The 19,088-nt window shown below is 43.9% G+C and overlaps 1 protein-coding gene across 1 annotated transcript in view; it reads left to right on the top strand.

The window, feature by feature from the left end:
- GPR143 (G protein-coupled receptor 143) overlaps positions 1-15,623 on the top strand; it is a 39,435-nt gene extending 23,812 nt beyond the window's left edge. The window contains exons 8-9 of the mRNA XM_039511475.1: positions 412-664; positions 15,544-15,623. Coding sequence (XP_039367409.1) covers positions 412-664; positions 15,544-15,623 — 333 coding nt within the window. The remainder of the gene's footprint in view (positions 1-411; positions 665-15,543) is intronic.
- The last annotated feature ends 3,465 nt before the right edge of the window (positions 15,624-19,088 follow it).

The following is a 19,088-nucleotide window of genomic DNA, read 5'->3' as shown; positions in this document are numbered from 1 at the left end:
CTGGATGCAGATGGGTGAGTTTTACATCATCTCTCAAGGCAGTAATTGTTTACTGTGAAGAAAGTCTGTATGTCTACACTGTAATAAAAGACCCATGGCCAGCTGACTTGGGCTTGTGGGGTTTGGGCTACGGGGCTACGGGGGTTCTGAGCCCAAATGTCTAATGCAGTGTAGACATTTGGGCTCAGAACCCAGGCTCCGGCCTGGTCCCTAATGTCTATACTGCAGTTGTATTGCCCGCAGCCCTGCGAGCCCAAATCAGCTGACCCAGGCTTTGAGACTTGGTGTCATGAATTTTTAATTGCAGCGCAGATGTAGCCTTAATGCACAGGAATGGTTTCACTGTACTTGAAATTCACCACTCTGTTGATTTTAATTCCCATCGCAATTCTCCTTTCTTGTCTCTTCCAGGGAGTGCTGAATCCAATGCAAGGCTTTCTCTTCACACTCACTTTTTATGGCTGGACTGGGTGGAAACTGAACCTGAAGTGGCAAAAGAGAGAAATACCGTGGGAATCAATGTCCACATCAGCTGTTGCTGACAATGGCTACCCTTCTGCCATTGGATCCTCTGTGAACTACCAAAGCAACATCCACGACTCGAAGAAGACAACAGCAGCCAGCAGCCAACAGACTGACGAGGCCTTAAGCATGCTGTCTGAAGGTAACACTATCAGTGATGACAGGTTATCCAGAAACTCTCCTATCTACCAGGGCTGGTAGTTTGCATCTGCATAAAGCTTAATGACAGGTTTCAGAGTAGCAGCCGTGTTAGTCTGTATCCGCAAAAAGTACAGGAGTACTTGTGGCACCTTAGAGACTAACAAATTTATTTCAGCATAATCTTTCATGGGCTACAGCTCACTTCTTCGGATGCATAGAATGGAACACACAGACAGAAGATCTCTGTATGTATAAATATCTTCTGACTGTGTATTCCAATCTATGCATCCGAAGAAGTGAGCTGTAGCCCACGAAAGCTTATGCTGAAATAAATTTGTTAGTCTCTAGGGTGCCACAAGTACTCCTGTTCATAAAGCTTAATGTTACCTCTCCCATTGCCATGACCCTTGATTAACCACTGCATCACTATTTGCTCCAGGGCTTGGTTGGGACCTTGTCATCTGTCACATCCTATATATTTCCTGGAGGCATAAATGATAACTTATGTCTTCAGTCCTCTTGTAGGGAGTGTGGGAGGAGATGATACTGTTTGATGAATGCCTGATTGCTTTCCATTATGTTGGCAGCAGCTCTTTGAAGCTCAGTGTTTCTTAATTAACCTCATTGATTTCTTTTTGTACATTTTTGTTTTAACCTCTCTTGTAACCTGTACTTCAGCAGACTATTCTTTTGTTTAATAAACAAATTACTATTGTGTTGGGTTTTTCTAACTCTGGCCCCTTGCCTGACTTTCCTGAGGTGCCGCTCTATATCTGGAATTCTATCGCTAGGATGCAAAATTGCCATCCTTAAAACAATGATCAAATGTTGGAAAGACACAACTTTGACACAGATATGGATTTGCATTGTTTGCATATAGAACCCTGCTTAATAACTCTTCTTTTACCCTGCCCATTTGAATTTTAGTGGGATATTTAAGTGTGCTTTTATCTAAATGCGGTTGCAGTTAATAGGAATATAGTCTTATAGTACAGTGAAGTCTGGTATTTATACCATTAAGGGATGCAGGGTATAATTTTCAGTCATCTAAATGACTTTGGTGCCTAAATCCCATCAAAAGATAGTGAAATGTAACCTGCAGTCCTTTCTCGGAGGAGTGTTCTATTTTACATCCTGGTTTACTGAACTCAAGGGAATTCAAACAACAATATTTATTTCCTTCCCCAACTACTGTGCTCAGCACTGTGGCGTCTAAGCACCTGTGCCCAAATACTTGTTAAAACAGGTTGATGGTTAACTAGCAATCAGGGCTCAGTCTACAGTGCTTATGCATGGTTTAAACAAGGGTAACCTAGGTTACAGTGTGGTTTGACAAGCCTATACTGTCCAGCCCAAACTGATCACCAGTTTTAAAAAAACATGCTAGTCCTGGCATAGGTTAGAACAAATCTTTAAGTCAATTCAAACAATTTTGTACTGGCTGTCCAAATGTGTTATAATTGGTTCTGGTACAACCGTGTTTAAGCATAAATAGATTGTCAAACCCCATGGAAACCCTGTGTAACTTTTTTTAAATTAAAGAGTAGAATGATAACAGCCATACTGCTCAGAGTTCCAGGAAGGTCAGAGAACCAGGCGCAGCTGGAGCTAAGAAAATAATTGATCTTACTATAATCAATAAAAAGGTGATACAGTAAATTGATAAATGCTGGGACTGATCTTTAAAGGGCTGCAGTTGCTTGGTAGAAAACCTTTAAAATCACACTCTTTAAAAACAATCATGTCTAGCTTTTTTTTCCCCACCCCCACACTTTTTTTTTTTTGGTTATTAGGGCCATTTGCATGTAACAGGATATTTTATTTTGTAAGAATTAATTTCCTCTGCTTCAGAAGCCCTTATCCTTGGTTTGTAAAACTGGTCATTTCCACTGACGCTAAGAGTGATGTCACAGGCAGAGGATGAAGATTTCTGGAGCAGATTTAAATGGATCCTTACAAAATAAAGATCCTGTTTTCATTTAGGTGCAAGTAATTTTTAGGAGCAGAAAGAAAACAAGACTATTACAGCAGCAAAGAGTCCTGTGGCACCTTATAGACTAACGGACGTTTTGCAGCATGAGCTTTCGTGGGTGAATACCCACTTCGTCGGATGCAACAACGTCTTGCATCCGACGAAGTGGGCATTCACCCACGAAAGCTCATGCTCCAAAACGTTTGTTAGTCTATAAGGTGCCACAGGATTCTTTGCTGCTTTTACAGAACCAGACTAACACGGCTACCCCTCTGATGCTTAAGACTATTACAGGTAGAGAGAATTGTTATTAATCTTCTCTCAGATGCTGCTGTCGTGGGCAGCAGCACAAACCCCTAACATAAACAAACAGATCGTGCCTTCAAAGGCACAGCCATGTGCTGAAGATGGATTTGCAAGGTGGCAGTTTGTAGTGAGAAGCCCTAGAAGTCTAGGTAACTAACCCAGCATTCCTTCCTCCGCTCCAGCGCATCAAAGTTGCCGAGCACATCTGAAAGGGGGAAACGACCACTTCACAGTCCTTTCCCCTTGTACTCCGCAGCCTGGCTGTACCCCATTTGGGGAGACTAGTGCCACTGCTGACCTTGAGCAAAGAACAATGGCTCTGCTCCCCACTTACAATGCGGTTTACACCTGTGCAAGATCCTGTTACTCTCTTGCCCTCCCGCTTCCTTCATCCACAGAAAGCTGGCCACAATCTGCCCCCAAAAGTTTTTCAAAATCAGGCTTGAAAACTGAGTGGTGCTTTAACACATTACCAGTCTGTGGGGGATATTATCAGAAGACAACCAAACCCAAACCTTTCATGAAAGCCTCTTGCTGCTCTGACAACATTGGCTTCCATGACTAGGTTAATTTTGGTGCATTGTGACACACGTATACTGTATGCTAGGGGTAAAGCAACAGTGATTTTTAATTTTAAAAGAAACTTAATGGTGAGGAAAGTGTTACCACTCCCTCAGTTCCTGTGGCATGTGTACTTGAGCTATTCCTCCTTTGTTCTAAAATGGAAGGGTAAATGTGTGTCCTGCACATTTGTACCCAGTCAGCATTCAATTTTACTGCATGTGTAATGCCGACAGACCCCGGTCATCGGCATTGAACCGGAGACCTCTGGAGCTTAGTGCATGAGCCTCTACTGCATGAGCTAAAAGCCAACTAGCTGTTAGCTAAGGCTATAGAGCAAACTCATTTAACTCTCTCTAAGTGGTCTCGGTGCCACTGGATGGGACAGAGCGCCACACCCAGAAGGTGTGTGGATTACACATGCAGACCATAAAAAAATAGCTCTCCTTCCCTTACCATGCACCAGATCAGTTAGTTACAAGCAAAGTGTTGCATTAACTTACCTTAGCCTTCTGCAGGTATTTGATTTATGTATTTAGAAGAGGAAAATCTTCAGTAAGATACACTTACGTTTGGAAAGGCATAACTATTCATGTAAAGCAATAGATTGTTGTAGCTATTAAAATATGTAGTTAGAAGGAAATTCAAAGGTAACATTAACAACAAATGTTTGAGAGTCAGGAAGCTAGAATGTGGGACTGGTAGTGTAAAACACCTACCTCACAGCAAGTCAGGAAATACAGCTATGTTTCAACACCGACCTGAACTCTGCTTATCTACTCTCAGTGGGTAGGAGATCCCCTACTAGTTATCACACGATAAACAATTGTCTTCCCCATTTTGTAGATGAATTACAGTTGTATGATCTTGGCTTTTATTATGGTAAATCATACAGCCAGCCTGTATCGGGTAGGAGATTGTCTCAAGCTCAATTTGGGAGCATACTGGGAGTCTTTTTAGGTTGAATGTGGAAATATTTATTGCTAGCCTATGTCTAGAGTGATCGGTCTCAAATTAGTATTGGGAAGGTGGCTCAGGGAGAGTGGAGACAGAATCCAATCCACAGTAGGACAGTAGACTGAGTCAGGGTTTTGTGAAACACACATGAGATGTGGCTTCTGCCTTAGACCATGTCGGGGCAGGACAGTCTGGGCTCTAATTAATAGTCATATCTACAGTTTACTGGCCAGTCCACACTTTTCTCTGGGACAGTGAGGTGTCCGTGACTCACAGCTGAAAGGTAGATGTGAGATGGTGATCGGGTCATGGGCAGAATTACTGAGCCCTTATACATTCAAAACAATTGTCCAGCAAGTTACATTCAGCTCAGATAACATGGGTTAGGGACATACCCATGATTAATTGTACATGATCATATTTTGCACACACCAGTGTATAACAAAGCCCAGCTAAATGAACACTTGAAGAAATAACATTGTAAAATATATAAATCATATAACAAAGCTAGAACATAATTTGGAATAAAACCATTAATGCAATGGAATCCTCAGGATATGAGAATTTGTGCATAGTGGTAGGTGAAGCTATATGACAATAAGAAGCTGGATTGTTCAACACAAACACACAATATATATTCTCTGCACAAACTCGACATTTGGTTTTAGGTTGTGTCAATTATAACAGTAAAATGAAAACTGCCGGGAACACAGTGTATCTTATGCCCTGCTACCATGGGATGCATTTTCCCAGACCAGCCTGAATTTATCCATCGGAGTAGGGTGGGGCTACACTTTGCCCAGCCAGTTTCATACATGTAATTAGTATTCAGTCTGTAATTAGTATTCAGTCTGTTCATGCTAATTGCATGGCTGAAATGCGAACAGGTAAAGTTCTTGAACACCAAAGCTACACATTTGAGGTTTCCCTAGCTGTCAAATGTTTAAGTGTTCTGTACATCTCTAACTAAATCCTTCCTCTGATCTCCCTGATTATATATACTGAAGAGGCATTAGGATCTAAAATGCTTAGCGCAGCTTTGGTCTAGGGTGCCTACTTCTTCTGACACACTACAAGTACTCCTGAAGGCAGCATAATATGTATGTGAGGAGAGGGGCGTCATCTTCCAAGATTCAGTTGACCTTGACGGAGAAGGGTTTATCAAGATCAGATATAAAGCAGTTACACATGGGGATGTCTAGGACAAAGGGTGGATAAGGTAATCCCATGTTGGGAAAGTCCGGATGAATCCAGACCGTGGTTTGGTCACTCACCTGTTAAAGAGCATGTCTGTATACACATATATGTACAGGATGATTGTTGGGGAAGCTGTTGAGTATTGTCAAATCCCTGGATGCATTTGATTATTTTGTCTCCCAATTACTGCTCCACTAGAATGTTGCCAGTTGTATAAACATATAACTCCCAAACTCTGTAGGTGTGGATCACACACATTTCTGTTTATACAGAAAGAAAGCTGCACTCATTCGAGTGTCTGTGGGTCACATTTTCAAAAGACTCCTCCAGCAGGAGCTCTGAGACATGAGAAAATTCACTGGTTGGCTGAGTTTACATTAAAAAACAAACAAACAATCTCCACTGTGAAACTAACTGATCCCCGGCCCTAGCCCCACCTGCCTGCATGCTGGTACTGTAGAGATTGGAAGGACTCCTAGAAAGATCAGACTCTTAACTACAAAGAAAAACACTGTAACATCATCAAGACCCACAGCAGTCACCTGGCAGAATGTTTTCCTAGCCTAAATCCTATCCATGCCCCCTGCCAGGCGTGTTTAAACCTGTCATTGCTAGGAGACTTGCTGTTTGGTAAATTGACACAGAAGATCAACTACAAGTAGGGAGCAACAAGTGTTAAGACTTTTTTCCTTTGTTGTTCAAATGAAGCCCCTTAGAGGACATTACACATCTGATAGTATCATTAGTGTTCAAAGCCAGATGGAATGCATGAGATCACCAAAACACAGATAGAGAGAGCCCTGTGGAAATTTGGTCAAACAAAATGCAATAGAAACTGCAGCCAGAACAAAAGTGTGGTAATTCAAGTGAAGAAAAGCATGTGTTTCTAATTAATACTGCAGAAAATTAACATGAACACATTTAGTATTTGGAGGTAGAGATGGACCCAAGCTACAAAGCTCAGATCTGGATCCTGATCTGAACTTCTTCAGTGTTTGGAGTCCTAGAAGTTGGTCCAGGTCTCTGTACTCTGAGAAGATAGAAAATTTATTCTGTACTTCTCCATCATGAATGTGTCAATTGGTAATGAAACAAAACTGATTCGATTTGCATGTCACTGTGTGTCTTCAAGTTACTATGTGCTAAGCAACAGCTAAGACATTAAGGCCCAGTCTACACAGGCAAGTTTGTGCGCAGTAAAGCAGCTTTGAGTGCTGTAACTCCCGAGGTGTACACACTGCCAAGCCACTTAGTGCACAGAAACTGTGCAGATGCAGCGCTCTAAAAAAACCACCCCGACGAGAGGCGTAGAGCTTTCTGGGCTGGTGTAGACACCATGGTGATTATAGCGCTGCGATTGGCCTCCAGGAGGGGTCCCACAATGCCTGTTCTCACCTCTCTGGTTGGTTTGAACTCTACCACCCTGCCCTCAGGTGACCAACTGTCAGCCCCACACCATATATTCCTTTGAAAATTTGAAAGTCCCCTTCCTGTTTGCTCGGTGATGCGTGCAGTGGTCTCAGCGCATCTTTCCAGGTGACCAAGCCTGCTCCATGCACCAGGTGATTCCCCGCTTGGATTAATGCTGAGCTGCTGGACCTCATCAGCATTTGGGGAGAGGAGGCTGTCCAGTCACAGCTGCGCTCCAGCCATTGGATTTATGATACCTACGGACAGATTTCTAGATGCATGACAGAAAGGGGCCATGACCGGGATACATTGCAGTGCAGGGTCAAAGTGAAGGAGCTGCGGAATGCCTACCACAAGGCACGGGAGGCAAACTGCTGCTCCGGAGCTGTGCCCACGAGCTGCTGGTTCTACAAAGAGCTGGACGTGATACTCGGTGGTGACCCCACCTCCACTGCTAAGGACCCTGTGGATATTTCATTGGCTTGCGTGCCAGTCGAGAGTGGACTGAGCCAGGAGGAGGCAATCTTGGATGAAGAGGGGGAGGGGGACCCAGAGATAGAGGATGACTCAGAGGCCAGAGATGCCTGCAGTCAGGAACTCTTTTCTACCCAGGAGGAGCCTACGCAGTCACAGCAGTTGGAGCTTGGTGAAGCACAAACAGGAGAGGAGGTCCCTGGTAAGTGGATCTAATTTTGGGAATTGCTGAAGTGAGTTGTTCTTGCTTAAGCAAGTTGTTGGGGACAGGGAGGTTGCAGAAAGCAGGCTTGTCTCCCACCTCCTGCCTAGTTTGAGTGGTGGAACAGGCTGTTGATACACTCCCTCACTTCATGGGAATCTGCCTCAGAGATCTCCAGGAAACTCTCATGGAGATACTGGGCAATCCGCTGCCACAGGTTCTTCAGCAGAGCTGCTTTGTTTCTTGCCCCATTAATGGTAACTTTCCCACCCCACTTTGCCTTGACGGGTTGGGAGACCATTGCTTCACACAGGATAGCTGCATAAGCATCAGGGTGGAAGTCGCAGGCTTGGAGAAGACCCTCCCTTGATTCCCTGCTCACCCTCAGCAGTGAGATATCTTCCATAATGATCAACTCCTGTGGAAAGTGTGGGGACAGGAATGATTATTAGGACTCCCTACAGTGCTGCTCTACCCAAGAGCCATGTGCCCAGTGTACAGCAGGGTCCGGGAAGAGTGATTCACCCTGCCCCTGTGGCTATTCACCATTTTGGGGGTCTTGTGTCTCATGTGTGCTTGCCTGGGGTCAGTCAGTTAGTGACAGGTGTGAGAGTACTGGCTGTGTTTTAGAGCATTGAAACAGTGTTGTCTTTGTTGCAAACAATACTGCTTCTGTAAAATGTTGCATTTAAACTTCACAGAGGTGACCTTGGGAGCAGAGCTCCCTCTTTGTTATCAGTGGCAGAACAGCTGTGCAGAATTAGAAAGCATCCAAGAACAACTAAGGAGGACTTTATGTGTGAGGTTATGATGCACTCTGCTGCTCAGAAAAAAGAATTGATGGAGTGGTGGGACAGCTAGAAGAGGGACTGAAAGGAGAATGCGGCACACCAGAAAGAAGCCATAAAGCGGCTTTTAACAGTTATGGAGCACCAAGCGGACACGCTCCAGATGATACTAGCTCTTCAAACCAAGCAGCTCCACACCTGTCCTCCTTTGCAGCCTCTGTCGCAAAACTCTTTCCCATGCACCCATCCCCACACCGCCAACACACTCTTATCAACTTTCTGGCTCCACTCTCTACCCACAACATTCCACTCCTCCCTCCTCACAGTCCAGCAGTGTGGAGTCCCAGTACCCACTGCACTCAACACCCGTCCATCTGCAGTTTGGCTCTGCTGAAGTCCAGCACCCACCCAAAGGAGAAAGTTGGGCATGATCCCTGGACATACACAAGTCTGTAGCCATTCTGGGACCCCTCCTCCTCTTAAGACCTTCCCTTCCCCCATCCCCCTCCCTGCTGATGATTTTTTTCATTTGACTCTCTCCTCTGGTTGTTGTCCTGCAATAAAAGAATTGTGTTTGTTTGAAAGCAATCTTTATTCTATTAAGTGAAAACAAAAAGAGCACTGCAAAGCAACATACAATTATGTTAAGGTCCCTTCTTGCATTATGTGCACCAATCACCTCCTAGGATTACAAGCACTGCAATCCTGAGCATAGCAACAAATATTAGTGGCTTTCAGCTTCAAATTGCTGCCTCAACGCATCCCTGATCTTTATGGCCCTGTGCTGAGCCCCTCTAATAGCCCTGGTCTCTGGCTGTTCAAACTCAGCCTCCAGGCGCTGAGCCTCTGTGGTCCATCCCTGAGTGAAGCTTTCACTCTTCCCTTCACAAATATTAAGGAGCGTACAGCATGTGGCTATAAGCATAGGAATATTGTCATCGGCCATGTCCAGCTTCCCATAAAGGCATCGCCAGCGGGCTTTTAAATGGCCAAATGCACACTCCACAGTCACTCTGCACTTGCTTAGCCTGTTGTTGAATCGCTCCTTGCTGCTGTCAAGTTGCCCCATGTATGGCTTCATGAGCCACAGCATTAAGAGGTAGGTGCAGTCTCCCAGGATCACAATGAACATTTTGACTTCCCCTACAGTGATCTTCTGGTCAGGGAAGAAAGTCTCTGCTTGCAGCTTCTTGAAGAGGCCTGTGTTCCAAAAGATGGGTGCGTCATGCACCTTTCTGGACCAGCCTGCATTAAAATCTGTGAAATGCCCACAGTGATCCACAAGTGCTTGGAGAACCATTAAGAAATACCCCTTGCAATTAATATACTTGGTGGCTTGATGGTCTGGTGCCAGAATTGGAATATGTGTGCCATCGATCACCCCTCTGCAGTTAGGGAAGCCCATTTGTGCAAAGCCATCCACAATGTCACTCATATTGCCCAGAGTCATGGTCTTTCGGAGCAGGATGTGATTAATGGCCCTGCACACTTCCATCAACATGACTCCAACGGTCGACTTTCCCACTCCGAACTGCTTAGCGACCGATCGGTAGCAGTCTGGAGTAGCCAGCTTCCACAGTGCAATCGCCACGTGCTTCACCAACAGCAGGGCAGCTCTCATTCTCGTGTCCTTGCACTGCAGGGCTGGGGCGAGCTCATCACACAGTCCCATGAATGTGGCTTTCCTCATGTGAAAGTTCTGCAGCCACTGCTCATCATCCCAGACATGCATCACGATGTAATCCTGCCACTCAGTGCTTGTTTCCCAAGCCCAAAAGCGGCATTCCACTGTTGTCAGCACCTCCGTGAATGCCAAAAGCAACCTCGTGTCATAACCACTACACGTGGCGAGATCAACGTTACACTCCTCTTAACTTTGTAGTTTAAGGAATAACTCCACTGTCACTCGTGACATGTTGGTCAGTGCAAGCAGCATACTGGTCAACAGCTCGGGATCCATTCCAGCAGCCCGAAAGAGGCAGGGCATTGAAAGATGGTGCCAAATGCAGACGGAAGCACAGGGATTTCTGGGATGCAAAGCAATGCATCATGGGGCATTAACGCAACCCCTTCTGCCTTCCCACAAGTTGTAGTGACAAGAGAGAAAGAGGTGCTCTGTGGGATAGCTGCCCAGAGTGCACCGCTCTGAATAGTGCTGCAAGTGCCACAAGTGTGAATATGCTATTGCGTAGGCAGCTGTCAGTGTGAACACACAACAGTGGTTTTCCTTCGGCACTCTCTGAGCGGCGCTGTAATTACCAGTGCTGTAACTTTGCAAGTGTAGATGTGCCCTAAAACTCAGTGAGTTGAGTCAGCTGATCACAGTGTGATCATAACACTCTGTTGGATGTATTTTCTTTTTCATCTGAGTGTAGCCAGTTTGTGATTTGGCTCAATTTTGGCTTGACTCTGCCTTCAGCAAGACCAAGTCTAACTCCCTGTTTAAGAGGCATAAGAAGACTAGAGTTAGAATAAGAGATGAAGATGCAGATGTATTGTGTTCAAGAGCTACTGGAAAAAGATGCCTGTCACTCTTCTATGCCACAATAGCTGCCTTCTCTACCCATATGAAATAGTATGATTACTTTTAGGAGAAGGTACTGGAAATAGGACCAACATTTAAGTGTGGAAAGTGACCTGCTTGTGAAAGTACTCTGGGTTGAGAGGAAGGAGAAAGGGCTACATAAAGGTCTCAAAGCTGCAGGCTGAAATGAATGTGACAAATGTTTAAAAAACAAGAATGCTAACCATGAAAAGATATATATATGCATTCCCTTTTTGGGAAGATATGTGTTTAGAGTCAGGAAACAAATATTTTAGCATGAGGACTTTCCCTAAAGGTTTGTCTACATAACTAGTTAGTGCATGGCAAGCCAGGGTGTGAATGTAGAGCACATTAGCTTGCTGGCACTAACTGGCTGTGTGGGCCCTCCTAGTGTGCACTCAAGGTTCCACAGTGAATTTTAATGTCCTCCCTTCCTGATACAGTGGCTTCCACTAGGGTGAAATGACATTCCTGGTATCTAGGTGCAGATAGCAATAGAGTTAAGCAGACCACTACTGGAGTGTTGTGTTCAGTTCTGGTGTCAACAAATCAAGAAGGATGTTAAGAAATTGGAGAGGGTTCAGAGAAGAGCCACAAGAATGATTAAAGAATCAGAAAACATGCTTTATAGTGAGACTCAAGGAGTTTCATCTATTTAGTTCAACAAAGAGAAGGTTATAAGGTCATAGCTTATAAATACCTACATGGGGAACAAAAATGTGATAGTGGGTTCTTCAGTCCAGCAGACAAAGGTGGAACAAGATCCACTGGCTGGAAGTTGAAGCTAGAGAAATTCAGACTGGAAATAAGGCACAAATGTATTTATTTTAAAGTAATTAACCATTGGAGCAATTTATCAAGGGTTGTGGTAGATCTCCATCATGAGCAATTTTTAAATCAAGACCGATGTTTTGCTAAAATATGTAGTCTAATTCAAACAGAAATGAACTCAGGGAAGTTCTATGGCCTGTGTTGTAGAGGTCAGACCAGATGATCACAGTAGTCAAGCCTATCTTTATAATCTATTCATCTAAAATAACAATAAAAATAAACATGATTGTGTCTGTGAGGTTGTTGAGTCAAAATATTGAGTGGGTACAACTGTGTGATCACATTGAATCATAAAGCACTGTAAAATGGAATGCTTAGTAGTAGAATGGTTAACATTACCTGATCTTTTGCAGTTCCTTAGCAAAAGTAGATTAAGTATCCAACCGTACATCAATGGCTTCTCTCCTGCAACCAGAGGCGATGTGTGTGTGGGGCGGGAAGGGGGCACATTCCCCCCGCCAATTTCTGCCAGGGTTTGCCAGGCGGGTGCCCCACTCTGTGAGGCAGCTCCTGGAGTTGTGCCCAGGGGAGAGGGATCAGCAAACAGCTGGGAGCTGCAGGGAAGGGCTGCGACTCAAGCTGTTTTGGGAAGAGACAAACCTTTACATTGTGCCTCCCCCAATGTCAGGAGGTATCAGTTGTCTCTGCACAGATTCCAGCTTGCCATTAGGCTAGGAAGGAGCTCATCCTAACACTGCTCTTAAGGAAAAGTTTGAGAAAAGAATGCAGCTTTGCCAAGAGGCACTGCACAGGAGCATTCAGAATACATGTATCCAGTTGGTTTGGGTAAACAGGAAGAAGACTTTGCAGATAGGACAGAGAAGTGGAGGAATGGGTTCGTTCAAGAGAATGGATTATTGAGATCTTCAGCTCCTAAAAGGGTGGTATGAATCCAAATCCAGGTCAGTAGTAATCTAAGGCAATTGTCCTCCAATGGCATTTTGGTGACCTCTGTGAAATTAGTCTGTGGCCTTAGCCTAGTTCCCAGATCACAGGTATCAACTTCACAAAAATGACCACTGCAGAGGTAATCCATTTTCATCTTTACTGAAAGTTTCAGCAGAGGTCAAGAATTGAAAAGACATGGAGTCTGATCCATGCTCTAACCCTTGTGCAGTTAACCTTTTGGGTCAGGGATTAGGCCCACTAGAGGGGAAAAATTGGCTATACCTGCGCTGCAGATAATTAGAACAGTCTCCAAGATGTTAATTTGGGAACTTCATGAGCACTGAATTCATTTAAAGATATAGGACATAAGGTTGCTTTGCTTACATGGGAGAAGCTGACTGTCACATGGGAGAAGCTGACTGACATAATCATTAGAATTAAGGGGAATTCCTAGTGGTTCCAACTGGAAGTATTTAATTGTTATGAAGTCTTGGAGGTTTGCATTCTGTTAACAAAGCTAATGTTCCTAACATCCATTTGTGTCTCTCTCTCTCATCTGAATGGAAATCACTCTCTTACTTACATTCCCAAGTTAAAGTATGGTATTCCGTTAGCATGAGTAAAACCTCAAACCACAACAGACTTAGATACATAGGATGGATTATGCCAGGATGAATTTGGCCCAGAGAGAAAGGAAATGATTTAGCCTTTCATGGCCAATGGTAAAAACAATGATAAAAACAAAACTTGGTTTGATTTAGAAATTATGTCAATTAGCAGGTAACTGTCAAATAAAAATAAACCCAACCCAAGAGCTTGTTTTTCTATGGTATTCAGGCAACAAACAATACTGTTAAGTGCCACAGAAAGGTTTATTTCAAGTTTTGTGTATGAAAGGAGCCTCCATCTTCCATTTATAAATGTGAAGATCTAGTTAAACATGAACTAGAGAGTTAGTTTGCAAGATGCTGCTGCCCTCCTTTTTGGTAGCCAAAGAGAAAATGTTATCATGCTCTACACCCCACAAAACACGTTTGTTGCTAGGACTTTAGCAGTAGGAATATTGTTGCAACTCCAATGCCACAGTTAAGTTATCTAGTAGTAGGAAATGCAACAAAACAGAGCACTTTTACAGGGGGAATCTTCCAGTGGCTGGATTAATTGACTTCAGAACTACTTTGCACCACTCAGGCGGCATGTGCTGAATAATGGGGCTGATGGTATTTTCAGAGTGCAGGAGAACCTTTAATACTTACCTAAAGAGAGCATTTCCTTTGGGTAAAATTTACCTCACCTCAAAGCATGGATTAATGGGCTTTGAACAGGAGAAGTGTGAACATAAGAACAGCCATGCTGGGTCAGACCAATGGTCCATCTAGCTCAGTATCCTGTCTTCCAGATGTGGCCAATGACAGATATGTCAGAGGAAATGAACAGAACATGGCAATTATCTAGTGATACCCTATTGTTCACTTCCAGTTTCTGCCAGTTAGAGGCTTAGGACACCCAGAGCATGGGGTTGCATCCTTATCATCTTAGGTAATAGCCATTGATGGACTTATCCTCCATGAACTTATCTAACTCTTTTCTGAACCAGTTATAGCATGTGGGTTTGGAAAGGTAATGACTCATCTCAGTTGGGGGCGCGGGGAAACTGTGGAGCTCTGGATCCATTATTCTAAATCCCAGGCTCCAGGCAGTAGAAACCATAACATCTATCCATCCCCTAGAGTTGGACATGTAGCCATTGGTTCCACAAACACAGTCAATCTCCAATCCCCCATCTCCAGACCAACCTCCTATTCTAGCTTCTCACTCCCTTTCTTGTCTTCCCTGGCCTATTTGAAGCTGGTGCAGAATCTTGCACTGATATGTACAGGGTGTGGACAAAGGCCCCTGTATACCTGTTCTGCAGCATCCTGAGAAACCATGGAAATGTGTAAAGAACCTCTTTCTCTCTCTCTAAAAATAAGGTAGCATTTAAAAACCATTTAGATCTGAGAAGTTTTGTTCAAGAAGCATAAAGAATAAATTCCATCATACCTGCACTAGATGAAGTGTTCTTGTCCTACCTCTCACGCTCCCAAGTAGTACCAGAGCTAATAACAATATCTGAACTGAGGTGGACGTTAATTTCAGCTAGGGGAAGGTACAAGCAACTGGCTGCAATGCTCAGCGGCCTACTACAGAAGATCTTGGGTGAACTCTCTTTTAAAAAGCCAACTATCTCCCTTCAGGCTACAGTGTTCAACAAAATACCACAGTTTCTGTGGAAATATCATGAACTTTATTCCCCCATCCCCCCCAATCATGTGCTCCCATGTGACAGGGAGATCCGCATTTTTGTTGCTTTAACAAATATCTTTGCTCAAGGCACCAGAAATTATTGGCCAAAGCTCACAGACTCTCCCACAATCACATTAAGTACTCTGAGTTTAATAACTTAGCTCCCCAATAGCTCACTGGGTAATGCAATCAACCATTTCCCTAGGAATGCAATTACACGGACAGCAACAAGACACAGGGTAGATAAAGATAACTTTTGTTGCCCTCACATACTGTCTGTCTGAATACATAAACCTTCTGGCCAAAGAGCTCAATGGTCTGAAAGCTTATGTACCGAGACTCCTACTGTATATGGTTAAACAGAACTAGCGCTTTGCCATCTTATTTTTTTAAATGACCCAATCAGTAATTATTTCCACCTATTTCTGAAAGTAACAGAGTCCTTTCTCTTTTGTTTTGCTAGGTTCTGATGCTAGCACAATTGAAATCCAGATCCCAAGTGAGCTACATGACTTAAAGGATAATGATGCTGATGCTGAATAACTGGAAAACTGTGAAAGGCATAAGATGGGTCTCTGGAGACACAAAGATGTTCTCAAGGATTTGCCTGATTGTTTTCCCTCTTTTATAATGCACGTATCTTCCTCCCCTGCTCCCTAGCAACACCCTCAGTACAGGTCTGATTGCTGAGCTCACTTGCTCTTAACAATTTTCTAGCATTCAGATTGAAAGAGCACTTTTTTTTAAACATTTAAATGGCCTGAGCTGTGGACTAGACACAGAGGGCCAGATTCAGAGATAATGTTTGAGGTGGTGTGAGTTAGGCTCCTTTTACATTCACTCTTCCTTACACATTGCCAGGAAGTCTAGAAAATGTAAATTAAAGTATAGAAGAAGCACCTGCTTATGAGGTGCTTTCTCTGTTCAGCTCTCTCTTCTCACCCTTTAGAATGTAAATGTAAGAGGGTTGCCACTTACCACTAGTGTGCTTCCTTGCGTCTAGGTCTGGGAATGTAGCTTTCACTGCATCTGGTGCCTCCTTGCTGTGCATTGGTCTGCAAGTTGCTTCTGTAACTTGGCCCTCTGGGCAGGTCACCATTTCATAGACTCATAAAATATCAGGGTTAGAGGGGACCTCAGGGGGTCATCTAGTTCAACCCCCTGCTCAAAGCAGGACCAATCCCCAGACAGATTTTTATCCCAAGTTCCCTAAATGGCCCCCTCAAGGACTGAACTCACAACCCTGGGTTTAGCAGGCCAATGCTCAAACCACTGAGCTATCCCTGCCACCCCACCACTTCCAAGGTTACAAAATCCAACAGGATAAACAATCCAAATGCCATCTCCAGAGGGTGTTCACCCCCAGCTTGGGGCTCTAGCAGGGGAAGCAGGGGAACTCGGGCCTGCCCATTACACGGGGTTCCAGTCCAAGGATTCTTCAACCAGCAGTGATCTGCTCAGGCCGAGTCCCCGTTGCTGTTTCCCTGGACTCCTTCCTACCCAGCCTCTCTATCGTCTTGCCTGTTTCTGGGTTTACCACTGGAGCTTAGTCTATTTCCTGTGGCTACTACACCACTCCTACCCTCTTGCCAGACTTTTTACTCCAGAGTAGATCTCCAGGCTTACTCTCTGTCTGGACTTCTTCCTTGTCCCCGATGGTCGCCCTCCTCCAGGGAGTGACTGCAGACTCCCTTCTGCTTTCAGCCTCCTGACTTTATAATGCTGTCCCAATCCTTCCGCAGCAGGACTTCACTCTTAACTAACCTTGGCCCTGCATCTTGCCAGGTAACTAACTGGCCTCTCTGCCCCTTGATAACCCTATAAGGGCTGGTGTGGGCTGCACATCCCAGTACAGTGAATTATACAAATTAGACTCCCTTTGACTCAAATTCTAAGGTGATGTGCAAAGAAACCTGTAAATTACATGATAAGGTGGTGAAAGTCCAAGCAAGCAAATCAAGGGAGTCTAGATGGAATCTAACTTGGCGTAACATACACATTGAAGGGCTGGATGTAAATTATACTCACTTATACTCCCTCTTCATTTACTTAAACTCACCTCTGAATTTGGTTCACATGGTCCAAAGAGATGATTCATTTGACAAAAAAATAAAAAATAAATGACTTATGTGGAGACTGATGGATGTAATTATGATTATGTACTCAAGGAAATTTAATGCAAATTCCTGTCAAGTCTAGATTAGCATGACCTAGGTTGTCTTAGGGTGACTGATTAATTCAGCATACTGGTTGATTGTAAAAAAAAAATTGTTTCTGGCACAAGCTGGGTGTATTTTTAGTGGGAAAAGTCTGATCATTTTGAATTTGTACTGTATGTATGGTACCTCTCCTGCTGGTGGAAAATGCCATGCTTTTATTGGATATAGCTTTGCTTCTTTTTGTTTTGTTAAAACGCCATGGGCCAGATCTTCATCTTGAAATCACTTAAGCTATTCCAATTTACACGAACTGAAGATCTGGCTATGTGAGACATTCCTTCTGGTTAAGGTCCTTTTAACTGGTTGTTATAAAATGAACTGCAGCTTTTATGTATGAATCGTCCTTTAATGTTCACACTAAGACTTTGAACCTTATAAAGATGAAGGAGCCAACAAAATAAATCAGCCCAGTAGTCATGGGCAGATGGTAAACCGGCTATTGGGGGAGACTAGTCCCCAGCCCCTCCCCTTCTGTCCAAAGCCTTGCCCCTCCCCCTCCGACTTCTCCCTTTCAGGAGCCCAGAGCACCCCCACTATGGCCCCCGGCCTCAGTGCACTGGGCAGCCGGGTGGCGCGGCCCAAGAACCAGCTGCCATGGGGGGGGCAGTGGGACTACATAAGAACATAAGAAAGGCCGTACCGGGTCAGACCAAAGGTCCATCTAGCCCAGTATCTGTCTACCGACAGTGGCCAATGCCAGGTGCCCCAGAGGGAGTGAATCTAACAGGCAATGATCAAGTGATCTCTCTCCTGCCATCCATCTCCATCCTCTGACGAACAGAGGCTAGGGACACCATTCTTACCCATTCTGGCTAATAGCCATTTATGGACTTAGCCACCATGAATTTATCCAGTCCCCTTTTAAACATTGTTATAGTCCTAGTCTTCACAACCTCCTCAGGTAAGGAATTCCACAAGTTGACTGTGCGCTGCGTGAAGAAGAACTTCCTTTTATTTGTTTTAAACCTGCTGCCTATTAATTTCATCCGGTGACCCCTAGTTCTTGTATTATGGGAATAAGTAAATAACTTTTCCTTATCCACTTTCTCAACATCACTCATGATTTTATATACCTCTATCATATCCCCCCTTAGTCTTCTCTTTTCCAAGCTGAAGAGTCCTAGCCTCTTTAATCTTTCCTTGTATGGGACCCTCTCTAAACCCCTAATCATTTTAGTTGCCCTTTTCTGAACTTTTTCTAGTGCTAGAATATCTTTTTTGAGGTGAGGAGACCACATCTGTACACAGTATTCGAGATGTGGGCGTACCATGGATTTATATAAGGGCAATAATATATTCTCAGTCTTATTCTCTATCCCCTTTTTAATGATTCCTAACATCCTATTTGCTTTTTTGACCGCCTCTGCACACTGCGTGGACATCTTCAGAGAACTATCCACGATGACTCCAAGATCTTTTTCCTGACTCGTTGTAGCTAAGTTAGCCCCCATCATGTTGTATGTATAGTTGGGGTTATTTTTTCCAATGTGCATTACTTTACATGTATCCACATTAAATTTCATTTGCCATTTTGTTGCCCAATCACTTAGTTTTGTGAGATCTTTTTGAAGTTCTTCACAATCTGCTTTGGTCTTAACTATCTTGAGAAGTTTAGTATCATCTGCAAACTTGGCCACCTCACTGTTTACCCCTTTCTCCAGATCATTTATGAATAAATTGAATAGGATTGGTCTGAGGACTGACCCTTGGGGAACACCACTAGTTACCCCTCTCCATTCTGAGAATTTACCATTAATTCCTACCCTTTGTTCCCTGTCCTTTAACCAGT

The sequence above is a fragment of the Mauremys reevesii genome, linkage group 1 (assembly GCF_016161935.1).
Source record: "Mauremys reevesii isolate NIE-2019 linkage group 1, ASM1616193v1, whole genome shotgun sequence".
Taxonomy (NCBI): domain Eukaryota; kingdom Metazoa; phylum Chordata; order Testudines; family Geoemydidae; genus Mauremys; species Mauremys reevesii.
The sequence above is the reverse complement of the archived record's forward strand: the minus strand, read 5'-3'. Positions and strand labels throughout refer to the sequence as shown.